The 11,493-nt window shown below is 48.1% G+C and overlaps 2 protein-coding genes across 2 annotated transcripts; both read left to right on the top strand.

Annotated features, from left to right (window-relative positions):
* The first annotated feature begins 329 nt into the window (after positions 1 to 329).
* On the top strand, positions 330 to 1,191 carry AHSP (alpha hemoglobin stabilizing protein). Its single transcript, XM_084251046.1, has 3 exons — positions 330 to 379; positions 548 to 622; positions 841 to 1,191. Exons 2-3 carry the CDS (start codon positions 551 to 553, stop codon positions 1,042 to 1,044), a joined length of 276 nt encoding a protein of 91 aa, XP_084107172.1. The 5' UTR covers positions 330 to 379; positions 548 to 550; the 3' UTR covers positions 1,045 to 1,191.
* A 1,578-nt stretch (positions 1,192 to 2,769) lies between these two features.
* Positions 2,770 to 10,396, top strand: ATP5MF (ATP synthase membrane subunit f). The gene is made up of 4 exons (XM_084250642.1): positions 2,770 to 2,797; positions 7,780 to 7,884; positions 9,078 to 9,194; positions 10,271 to 10,396. The coding sequence occupies exons 1-4, from the start codon at positions 2,785 to 2,787 to the stop codon at positions 10,297 to 10,299; spliced, it is 264 nt and encodes an 87-aa protein (XP_084106768.1). The 5' UTR covers positions 2,770 to 2,784; the 3' UTR covers positions 10,300 to 10,396.
* Positions 10,397 to 11,493: the final 1,097 nt, after the last annotated feature.

The raw sequence follows: 11,493 nt of genomic DNA, 5'->3' as shown, positions 1-11,493 counted from the left end.
AATTGGGAGAATAATTGCCACCACTATGTTGTGATGACTTATAGGTGTGTCATGTCACAGAGGCTCAGTTACTGTGAGTTTTGTTAGCATTTGGAGCCTGGATGCTGGCATGTGGGGCAGAGAGCCATGATCTGTCCCTGGTAGGGTTTTCTGCATCTCCCCACTTATCTGTGTTTCTGGGCCTCGGTATCTCTCTAACTTCAGGGAAGCCTCTCCCTCTTTCCCCTCCCCTGATTTACCTATCACCCTCCCTCAGGACCTGGATAAAGGGCGTTTCCCTCTTAGGCTGAAGACACTTGACTCCTTGCCTACATCTGGCTTGGCAGAGAGGGGCATACATACTGTGAAGGTGCTGAGGAGACATACATTGGACTTGAAGGTGAGCCAACCTGGGAGAAATGTGATCTTGGAGCAAGGCAGGGTTTTAAAGGTATTGGAGAGAAGGTAGCCCAGCGAGCACCAGGAATCCTTAAGGGGAGGGAGGGTACTGGGGGGAAATACCCAGTGATTAGGGAAAAGAATACTTAAATTCTGTCTTTCTAAACAGGCCATGGCTCTTCAGGACAATAAGAATCTTATTTCCAAAGCAATTAACGAATTTAATGTTCTGCTGGAACAGCAGGTAAGCTCGGGAACTTTTTTCAAAGGACAGACCTGGAATCTTGGTGGGTGGGTGGGAGGGGATATAATGTGGAACTGGGAGAGAGATGGTGGAATGGATGGAAACAACTAGAGACAGGGAGTCCAAATCAGAGAAAAGAGGACGTGAGAGTTTAGGAGTTCTTCCTGAATCACAGTGCTGACCACCTTCTCCCTTGCCAAATTCCTCATCTCTCTCAGGTCTTCCCTGATCCTCCTATCCCAGAAGAAGCCATGGTGACCATAGTGGAGGACTGGGTGAACTTTTACATCAACTACTACAGGCAGCAGGTGATGGGGGAGCAGCAAGAGCAGGACATGACTCTGCAGGAACTTCGACAACAGCTGAAAATTCTGTCTGCCCCCTTCTTGGCCAAATATAAGGCCTTCCTGAAGACCCTGTGAGCACCTGCATCTCCTACCGCCTTTCTCCTCGCCCAGAAAACCTGCGTCTCTAAGAAACCCTTCCATCGGCCCCCGTGAGAAACCCTTCCATCGGCCCCCGGTCCTCAGGCTCTGCTCTTGGTGGTGTTACTCTACCTTGCCACCTCAATAAAGACCAATAATGGTTCTCCAGGCTCTTGGTTTCTTCTTCATTGTCAGTCCCTGACTGGTGGAGGCCATTAGTCCCTTTCCTTCAGTTCTTCTTCCTAGACAGCCTCTTGGAGACTTAATCCCTTAGAGGTCAGCAATCTTAAATAAGCACCAGGCATGGGGCACAGGCAGGCAAAGACTAAAGAGAAAAAGTGCTGGGGGAAGGAAAGGAGGGTCATGGAAAAAGAGGGAGCTGAAGCTCTCCAGAAAGTGTGGTCCTGTGACATGTTTGTCTAGAAGAAAGCTGTTCAAAGTCTCCCAGGCTTGGTCATCCTAACAAGCAGAATCAAGAGTCCACCCATAACTCTATTCTTCAGTCCCTGCTGTGCGCTTAGTCTCAGCTTAAACAAAGTTCCAGGATCTTCTGACTCTGAAGACTTCTGCAGAATACCTGTCAGTATTGCCATATTTAGACTTGGAAAGGACTTTGGGAACCATTCCTCACACCCCTGACTTTCAGACTGGAAAACCGTTGGCTTTATCATCTTCTAGACCCCAAGCGCCAGTACTGGGAAGTGGAGATTCTTGTCCACAGTCTCTGACCTCCAGACCCTATGCCTCCTCATTTTAGGGTGCTGGGGTGGAACCAGGGCAAGGCCAGGCTCACAAACTTTTTTAAATAAAATGAAATGAAGGTGTTAGGGAGAAGAAGGGGGTGACTGTGCAATCTCTGTGGAATGTCTCAGGGATCAGGGAGAGGGAGGAGGGGAGGGCCTAGAAGGTGGCACATTCCTCTGGTATTTTTGTTTTCTCATCAGCAGGAAAGCTTTGGGGCTAAAAGGGGTGGTTTTCTTATTCCAACCTTCATTTTGGATCTGTATGTCCCCATATCTGAGTTTTGGTTTTTGGATCTTTTGTAGTCTGGCTTAAGGTCCAAAGGGAACAAAATCACTCCCCCTTCTCCCTCATCTCATCCTTTCAAACTTAGGTTGAGGGGAGGCCCCAGATCCAGTAACAGAGTGGCAGCCTCCAAGGGAAGCAGGCGATGAATACCTCCGAGCTGTGGATGGTGGTCCAGGTGGAGGCCAGGACCTTCCCGTTGTGCCCCTCGGGTGATCTCAGGCTGTTAGGGAGGAATCAGGGCCTGCTCAGCTGCGAAAGTAGTCATCAATCTCTCCTTTGTAAAAAGACCCGCACTACTGTGCCTGGGTGGGAGAGGGTGACTTTGGAACCACATGAAAATAAGTATTAGATTTGCCCTATTGCTGGAAAGTAACTGAAAAGAACGGTCAGGAGCCACTTTGGCTCTATTAATAAAGACGAACTTACCATAAATTTGGAACTGTCCAGCCTCGGGAGCTGTGAGCTAATCATTTCTCAATATTCAGACAAAAGAAGATGACAATCAGCAGGTATTTTTTGGCTGTGACCCTGCAGTGGCTGGGAAGGACAACACGTAAATCCCACCCCACTCCCTGGCGCGCTGACAGCCCCCGCCCCGCGCCCGTGACGACCTGCTTCCCGTGAGCCTCTGCTCCCCGGCCTGGGGGCGTCGCTCCCTACCCAGCAGCCCTTGCGCGGCCCGGCCCTGCGGACACCCAGGACTCCAAGATGGCGTCGTCCGGTGAGTAACGGGGTCCGGTGAGGCCCGGGGGTTGGAGTTTGGAGCCGAGATCCTGCTTCCGGGGCCCGGGTCGCACTGGGAGGGGAGGCAGCTTCGGGGCTGTTCGTCCGTCGCTCGGGGCTTTCGCCGCTGCCTCCCCTCAGGCGCACCGGACGCTCTCCCCGGGGTCCTGCAACGACTGACCCTTCTCCACTCGCTCGCCCTGCAGCCGCGGCATGGAGGCTGAAGGCAGCCGGCGACGTGCCCCCCGGACTTGGGGATGCACCTACTCGGGCCCCTCTCCCACTCCCTTGTCCCCGCCGCCACCCCGATGCTGTGCACTTGAACCCTTCGCGCAGTTTCTGCCCTTCCCAAAGCTGAAGCTCATATGAAGGTCCAAGAGGAGCTAATACCTAGGGCCGAGCCTGACACCACGTAAGGGTCGACGCATATGTCTCAAATATGCGCTGAATGGGCTTAGAAAGATGACGTGACCTACTCAAGGTCACTGCGAGTGAGCGCCAAGCCGGGCGTCGGGGCCTCCTCGCAAGCTGAACCGTTGTCGCGGTGATGACCTTATGACCAGCAGGCTCTTCGGCCACCTGCAGGCACAGATCTCTGCACTGACTGGACTGTGCACCCTGCTCCCTTTGTTGTTGCGTTAAATATGGAAAGCGTGTTTTTATGAATGATCCCATTGTAAATTGAAGGAAATAAAGACCGAGATGCGATGCGGTGTGGCCTGTCTGAGGTCATACAGGCATGATAATAGCCGGATTTTGATGGACCAGTGTGTTGTTTACCCCAGTTTATGTATTCTTAATCTCAGTATGGAGAAATGAAGGTTGGTACAGAAGAGAGTGACACTTTTTCCATTCTGCTGATGAGCATGAGACTGTTTATCCACAGGGGGTGTGTCCTTTAAACAAGACAACGTGAAAGGGGAGCACTGAGACTTGGTATCTTATTTAAGCCGAGTGTTGTAGTGGAGTATTGGGGACTAAGGATGAAACAATTTAGTATATGTATGATGCCTGTCCCACAACTGAGTGCCAGTCCTTCCCAGTTCACTCTGATCTTTGCACAAGGTCATGCTCACCATCTGGGTCACTCAGCCTGACCCCAAGATGGTGTCTGTTACCAGAGCCTAAAACCACTAGTTAATTAGCAAACAAAGTGATAATGTCTCTGATTTGTCTTTTACATCATGAAAAACCCATTGTGAATTGAAAATATAAGTAGAAAATGCTCCCTGGGAGCTGAGGCCAGCTGTCTGCCTAGCACCGCAGGAGAGTGTGACATCGTAGTTTCTTCTCAATGTGTAGCGCTTTCAAATGTTCCTAGTCAAAAAATCCTAAATTGGGGCCTCCTCGGTGGCGCAGCGGTTAAGCGCTGGGTTGCGAAGCTGCCCGCGGCCTCTGCGGTGCCGGTTCGATCCCTGGCTGCTCCCTGGCCACCAGAGGAGGGTCCCACATGGCGTGCAGACCTCTCCTGCCGCCCGCTGCTCCCCTCAGCAGTGTACTTCGGTCCTTCTGCCTGCTCTGCTCCCCGCTCTGGCTCTGGTGAATTCTCTCACCCTCCCGCGCTTCTGACTGTACCCAGTGCATGTATAAACAAAACAAACAAACAAACCAGCAAACAAATAAATAAAGCATGCCTCTATAAAAAACAAACAAACAAATAAATAAGACATGCCTCTAGAAAATTAAAAAAAAAAAAATCCTAAATTGAACCACTTTTAAGTTGGGCTTAGTTTTGTTGTGGGTAAAGAAGTACTTTTATCTTCATGATACACAGAAATATGTAGAAAAACAATTTTAAATTTTTGGATTTTTTCTCCTGTGTTGTGCCAAGGCACTGTTCCAGCCCCAGAACGTGGTCAGGAGAATGCAGGATATGTTCTCGTGGTTTGTGTAAATGTGGAAGAAAAAAAAAATACTGGGTCTAGAAATGATGTGTTTTTTGTTTTACGTGTTTTTTGAACTACTGGCCTTATGCCAGTCAAAAATACTTTGCTTTAAAATATTATTTAAAAAAATAAATAAAATAAAATATTATTTTCCTTCTGTACATCTCCCCCAACGTAGTTCCATTTTTAAGGGCATTATAAAACTATATTATAAAATATTTTAAATAAAAGGAAACAGGATAATAAAACAAATGCTTAGCAATTATTACCTGGTGTCAGCAGCAGCATTCTGCTATTCTAGTTCCATCTATAATTCTATCACCCACTCCCCAGCATATTGTCATATTTAAAGCTGGTTGGTTTTAGAATTACTTGTTTGCACTCACTGCATGCAAGGAGGCTTTGAGAGTGCAGAAAGGTGTTAACTATGTTCTTAGTCAGGAAGAAATAGGGCATAGTGTTCCTGGACTGAAGGATCCAGTGAAGACAAAACTGGAATGTGAAATGTGCACTTGTTAAACTTTTTAAGGAAATACCTCAGGCAAGGTGACAGAAAGGAGTAGGTCATTCTCAGATGACATTATTGTTTGTTGAGCTTAATATCATGGACACTGCACTCTCCAACAGGGGTTTGGAATATACCCTGAAACTCATTTGAGATGATCTCACATTTTGGAAATATTGCCCTGTTAATCACAGTTTTCTGTTTGCAAGGGGATGTGATTAATTCCTGAAGTCTTCTATGCTTAAAATGTCCTAAATCATAATTTACATGCCATTTCTTTGTCAACCCTGCTTTTTGGGGGGATATTTCATGTAGACCTGAATGAGATTTCAACAGTAATAGTCACAGTTTACAGTGTTGTGGGCACTGTTCCAAATGCTTTTATATAGATTCTCATTCAGCCCTTGGAATAAGCCATTTTACAGACAAGGAAACTGAAATTTATATTTTACATAGGAAGAAAGTTGTGGCAGGGAAGAAGGCCTTTGACGAAATGACATTTAATATATATGGTGATATATATTAATATATATATAACATATAATAAGATGGTAGTCCTGTGAGGATCCTGGGTTACCGAAAATGCCAAATCCCTCAGGTAAAAAGAATACTGTGCAGATAAGAAACAGAAGGGGGTTGGCTGGAGTGTGAGGTGAGCCCTGGGAATATAGCCAATATGAGGTGGTTGTCTTCCCAGCTAGGATGTTAGTTCCTGAGAGCAAGGCTTTCATCTGTGGACAATGCTGTACCCTCAGTAATGCTTAGTGTGCTGCCTAGCATACAGTAGATACTCCATATTTGTCGGATAAGTTTATTTGGCAGTGGGCCAGTTTGGGGTAAGTGTCCTTAAAGTCATGTATGCAAATCATAGGCTTACACCGCCAGCTATCGCTTCTTGACAAGCACAGTGATCTGGTCAACCGAGGCTAAAGTTTCTGGTTCTCTAGACAATATCTGTGGCGGATGAGCAACTGTCATTAAACCTTGCATTTCTGTTTATGGCCTACCAGCCTTTGCCCTTGCTAAGAACTGGGAGATGTCAGGAGACTTGTGGGGTTCCCCTATGAACTCTTGAGGCTGGCCTTAGGAGCCTTAGTCTTTTTTTGGACCTCCAAGATGGAGAAGTAACCTTCGAGTGATTGAGTCTGACTTATTCTGTGATTGGTCATCTTTAAGAAGGGACAGTGGTCCTTGATTCCTTGCCCCGCAGAGGACACCTGCTAAGAAATTTTTTTTTTTAAAGATTTATTTATTTATTTATACAAGCACTGAGTACAGTCAGAAGCATGGGAGGGTGAGAGAATTCACCAGAGCCAGAGCAGGGAGCAGAGCAGGCAGAAGACCAAAGTACACTGCTGAGGGGAGCAGCGGGCGGCAGGAGAGGTCTGCGCGCCACGTGGGACCCTCCTCCCGTGGCCGGGGAGCAGCCGGGGATTGAACTGGCGCTGCAGAGGCTGCGGGCAGCTTCGCAACCCAGTGCTCAACCGCTGTGCCACCAGGGAGGCCCTGCTAAGAAATTTTTTAAGTTGATCTTTGGGAGGAAGACAGGGGAAGGGACACCTCTCCATCCCTGGTCCCTTCCTGTTTTCCTCTAAGCCAGAGAGGAGTACGGACAGCATCACCTGAATCAGGAGCTCTTCCCGTCCTGGGTCCGTGCCTCTCGTTGGAATATGATCTGGGGCCCATTGCGTCATTTGAAGGATTTTTAAGTTTTTTGATATCTATAGCCCCGGGTAGGATGCATGAGGTAGAAATTCTTCTAGTCCTTTTTATTGAAGCTACTCAGCCTGGCATATCTGAGGAGATTGGCAGCCATGTGAACCCTTGAAGCCCTCGGCTATTAAACAGGTGGACCTCGGGCCTCCCCTGGGGGCGCAGCGGTTGAGCACTGGGTTGCGAGGCTGCCCACAGCCTCTGCAGCGCCAGTTCAATCCCCTGCCACCGGCGAAGGTCCCACCAAAAAATAAATAAATAAAATAAACAGGTGGACCTGGTCAGAAACAATTCTGGTCACATCACTGTGGTCTCCTCCCACATCCCCCTTTTATTTTCTTCACAGTAGATCCCCAGGGCTTGGCTGCACTTACCCTCTGATTGGCTTTAGGAGCATGAAGGCCAGACCTGAGGTTGAGTCCTGCCTCCACTGCCTGCACTGTGTGACCTTGGCCAAGTCACCCAACTTCTCTGAGTCTTTGCCCCCAACCCTGATTAAAGGGGGGCATCATCTACTCACTGTGAAGGTTAAATGAACTCATATATGTAAATACTAGTTTTGCAGTAAGCTTCTCTCCTCACTTTATTTTTATCCTCATCACCCTTAGGTCTTGCTTTACAATTATTCCCAGCAAGCTGTTACTCAAAATTCTGTTTATCAAGAAAGTTGTCACTGTAGCCATTCAGCCATTATATAGACTGGCTTAAAATTCTGAATTTGGTTTAACATTTATTCATAATATTACTCTGCAGCGTCTATGTAGTATGGTGCTGAATGACCTTTATTGGATGATTGAAATAAGTGGACATTAAAGGATGCTATTTGTATTATTGGAAGGTTTTTCAGTGTACATGTATTTTTTTCCTTTTCAGTAGCATTGAAAGAGAAGCGACTCTTGGATGTCAAGCTAGCAGAGCTGCCAAGCTGGATATTCATGCGTGATTTCACCCCGAAAGGCATCGCTGGAGCATTTCAAAGAGGTCAGAGCCTTATGGATGTATGCAAACAAAAACAGGCCTCCGGATCTGAGGGTCTCCCGTGTTAATTTGGGCAGTGAAGGATTTGTCACAGACAGCTGTAAGCTGTGTGAGGAATGATGGGGGAGATTGTTAGCCCTTCGATTCCCGTGTTTGATTCGTCCTGGCAAGGACTGGCTCTGAGATGTTGTTGCCAAGGTGCTTCTGTTGCTGGTAATTAGTACCACTGCCTCCATCTTCAAGAAATGTTTCAGCATTTTTACAACATCATAAGACTTGTTGAAGAGAAAAATGAGTTTGAAGTATAGTGGACATCATCTGCAATACTCATCTCCCTGCCAGGGAAAACTCCCAAGACAAAGATTATATTTCTGCATGTTTAAAAGTTCATGACTAGTTAGATCAGCCCTGTGGACCTCATGCCATCTTTCCCTAAATCACATCAGCCCTCGGAGGTCTGCAGTCTCCACCTTTCTCAGGGACTCCTTCCTTCTGTGTTTTTCTTTCTAGTTCTGGCCACCTGTGGCTGTCTTGTGTGCCAGGTTTCCTACTGTCCAAGAGACCGTTCCTCATTTTTACCCTCAGATTAGCCACACTAGAATACGCTGTCTTTTCTCCACACTTAGTTGAAATGGTCCCTGACTCCTCAGTAGCAGTGAATGTCGCCTATTCAGACTCACAGTTGAGGCATTGCGCCTTTACGGCATCACTCACTAGTAACAATGGCCTCCTGTCAGCATTTCTCTCTTACCTATTAGACTGTGAGCCCTAAGAGGGCAGAGACCATTTCCTCCCTGGCAGGGTAGTCATTGAAGAGATGAACACGTGAAGCCTGCCTTCTTCCTCAGGCCCAGGCTGACCTCGCTGGTCATGGCCAAATGGCCCTTACTGGGGGTTGGCTTCTCAGTCAGGTTTTGATCCCAGGCAAGGGTGAGGTGAGATCAAAGACTGACAAGTTGAGCCAAGTTTATGGGATTAAGGCTGAATGGTAGTGACAGATACCAGGGGGGTGCAGCTGGGCTTGTCCAGTGCCCATGTGGTGTGGGGACATCTGCACTTTCCCCATGTCAACTGGTGGACATAGCGTGAGTAACTTAAAGAGCCAGAGCAGGACTGGGTTCTGGAATTTACATTCTCCTTTGCACTGCATGAAGTGTTCACAGCAAAGCAGGGCGGTGACCCCTCTCTGTTTGCAGGTTACTACCGGTATTACAACAAGTACGTCAACGTGAAGAAAGGGAGTGTGGCGGGGGTTTCTATGGTGCTGGCAGCTTACGTGCTTTTCAACTACTGCCGTTCGTACAAGGAACTCAGTGAGTGCTCTTGAATTGCTTCCCTTCAGGGGGCTTCTGTGAGAAGGTGGGATTGGTGCATGTTGTCTGTCATCCTGCTGACAGTTTAAGAATTGGAGGGACTTAATATGTTCGGTTGTTGTTAAAGTCATGACATTTTTTCTGTTTTCTATGCAAAAATGTGTCTTGGCTTTTCCGACAGCCCACTAAAAGTATATGGGATATTACACACAATATTGTGCCACAGGGAAAATGACAGTGGAATAAAGATAACACTTAGGAAGCATTTTGTTAAAGGCTTCAGGTTCTCCAAAGGTTGGTGAGAAATTTTGCTTTATCTTCTTAGCAGCCAGTGCGAAGAGAGCATGTATTAACCATACATGTGTGTGGCTCTGGAAAAGTGCAGCTGATGCTGGCCCCCCTGCTGGATGGGTGTCTGATGGGAGGTGCTGAGATCATTGTCAGTGGCGGGTGCTCTGACTGGGTTTCACTGGCTGTTGGACAGTGTCCAGCCTTCTGCCTCTCTGCTGTGTCTGGGGGGGCCTCTGTCTTAGGGCTGGTTTTTTTTTTTTTTTTATATAGAGGTATGCTTTATTTATTTGTTTGTTTTGTTTATACAAGCACTGGGTACAGTCAGAAGCGCGGGAGGGTGAGAGAATTCACCAGAGCCAGAGCAGGGAGCAGAGCAGGCAGAAGGACCGAAGTACACTGCTGAGGGGAGCAGCGGGCGGCAGGAGAGGTCTGCGCGCCATGTGAGACCCTCCTCCGGTGGCTGGGGAGCAGCCGGGGATTGAACCAGCGCCGCAGAGGCCGCGGGCAGCTTCGCAACCCAGCGCTCAACCGCTGCGCCACCGGGGAGGCCCTCTTAGGGTTGTTTGAGTTGATGTTCCTTCTGCAAAGAAGTTGGCCAGGTGGCAGATTAGCTCCTGCCTTCCTGTCCCCAAATTCCGCCAAGACACTGGCTGGCAAATTCTGGGTCATCTTCTGAGAGTGACCCTCAGGATGGCTTTATGAGGTTGGAGCCTGCTATCCTGTCTAGCAGTTTATGCTTTTATCATACCTTTGGGGTGACTTACTGTTTTGCCTTTTAACTCCAGAACACGAGCGGCGACGCAAGTATCATTGAAGAGGGCTTCTGCATTCCTAACCATGACCTCTGCCTGGCACCCCAGTTGTTTCCTGTCTTAACTGAGAAATAACTCAATAAAAGATGACTGGTTTGAGGACTGCTTCACTGGCATCCCATGCCCCCGGAGCCCTGCTGCACAAGGTGGGCGAGATTGCCCTACCATTCCCTGAGGAAGCAGCTCTCAGTCCAGGGTTTGTACCATGTGTGGCCTTGGTGAGATCTTTTCCAGCTTGCAAGGGGGTGGTGTTAATTAGACAGGAGTGCCCAGAGGCATCTCCTTGCTCTCTGCCTTGAGTGTCCTGAGCACTTTTGTCAGCGTACACCGTAGAAAGCAGCTGTGTTCCTAAGAATATCTCTCCCCTTAACCCCATTTTCCTGTATTACTGTGGTACACAGCACTCTGTAGTGATGGCACCATTTCAGAGTGCTGGCCTGCCTGGTCTGGAAGCTGCATCTGCAGGGAGCAGCTCAGTGGGGTGACTCAGGAAAGCATAGGCCCTGCTAGGTCACAGCTGCCCCTGGATCCAGTACCATTTCATTACCCTTCCTTAAAGGTCTTGGGTAAAGACCCCCCCCAACTCAGGCCTCAATAAACCCATCCTAAGTTAAAAATGGATTTACCACACCTACCCAACCCACTAAAATCAGTTAGTCTTTTACTGAGTCTCTTTACATTGCCAGTTGGGACCATCGCCAGAACCAGCTTCTCAGTGAGGGGTGTATGGCGCACACACACACTGCAACAGGTATAAGGGTGGGGATGCTGTTATCAGTTATCTTAGAAGACCCAAACACACACGGATCATCCACCATCTGATACGCAGTAACACCTGCCAGGCTCCAGACTTACACAGCTGCCAGTCCAAAGGCCTTTCTTACCCTGGTGTCTCTTCCCTCTGGAATTCACACATGTTGAATGGGAACAAGTGACCCCGTTATTAAAGCTCCTTGCCAGGTGGCTTCTAGGCACAGAGTCCTTGAAGTAATGAGACATGGCTTAAAAAACAAGCTTTAATCAACTTCATAAAAATTGTTCTTGTAATTGAACTTGAACAGGCCACTTGCCCAGTGGTTGCAGGTGACGGCTTCACATTTCCAGGCATAGGCAGGGTGGTCTCCATAGGCCAAAGGTGTCTGAGTTACAGTACAGACTCTTGCTGGGGCAGGAGGTAGGTGCACAGAAGGACCGGG

Source organism: Talpa europaea (genome assembly GCF_964194135.1).
Source record: "Talpa europaea genome assembly, chromosome: 12".
Classification (NCBI taxonomy): domain Eukaryota; kingdom Metazoa; phylum Chordata; class Mammalia; order Eulipotyphla; family Talpidae; genus Talpa; species Talpa europaea.
Note: the sequence above shows the minus strand (reverse complement) of the source record. Positions and strands in the feature narration are given on the sequence as shown.

Excerpts from the sequence above, each read along its gene's own strand:
- AHSP (XM_084251046.1), top strand. The coding sequence starts at position 551 with ATGGCTCTTCAGGACAATAAGAATCTTATTTCCAAAGCAATTAACGAA. Across the intron at positions 623-840 it reads ATGTTCTGCTGGAACAGCAG|GTCTTCCCTGATCCTCCTAT; the intron begins GTAAGCTCGGGA and ends CATCTCTCTCAG.
- ATP5MF (XM_084250642.1), top strand. Across the intron at positions 7,885-9,077 it reads CGCTGGAGCATTTCAAAGAG|GTTACTACCGGTATTACAAC; the intron begins GTCAGAGCCTTA and ends CTCTGTTTGCAG. Across the intron at positions 9,195-10,270 it reads CCGTTCGTACAAGGAACTCA|AACACGAGCGGCGACGCAAG; the intron begins GTGAGTGCTCTT and ends TTTTAACTCCAG.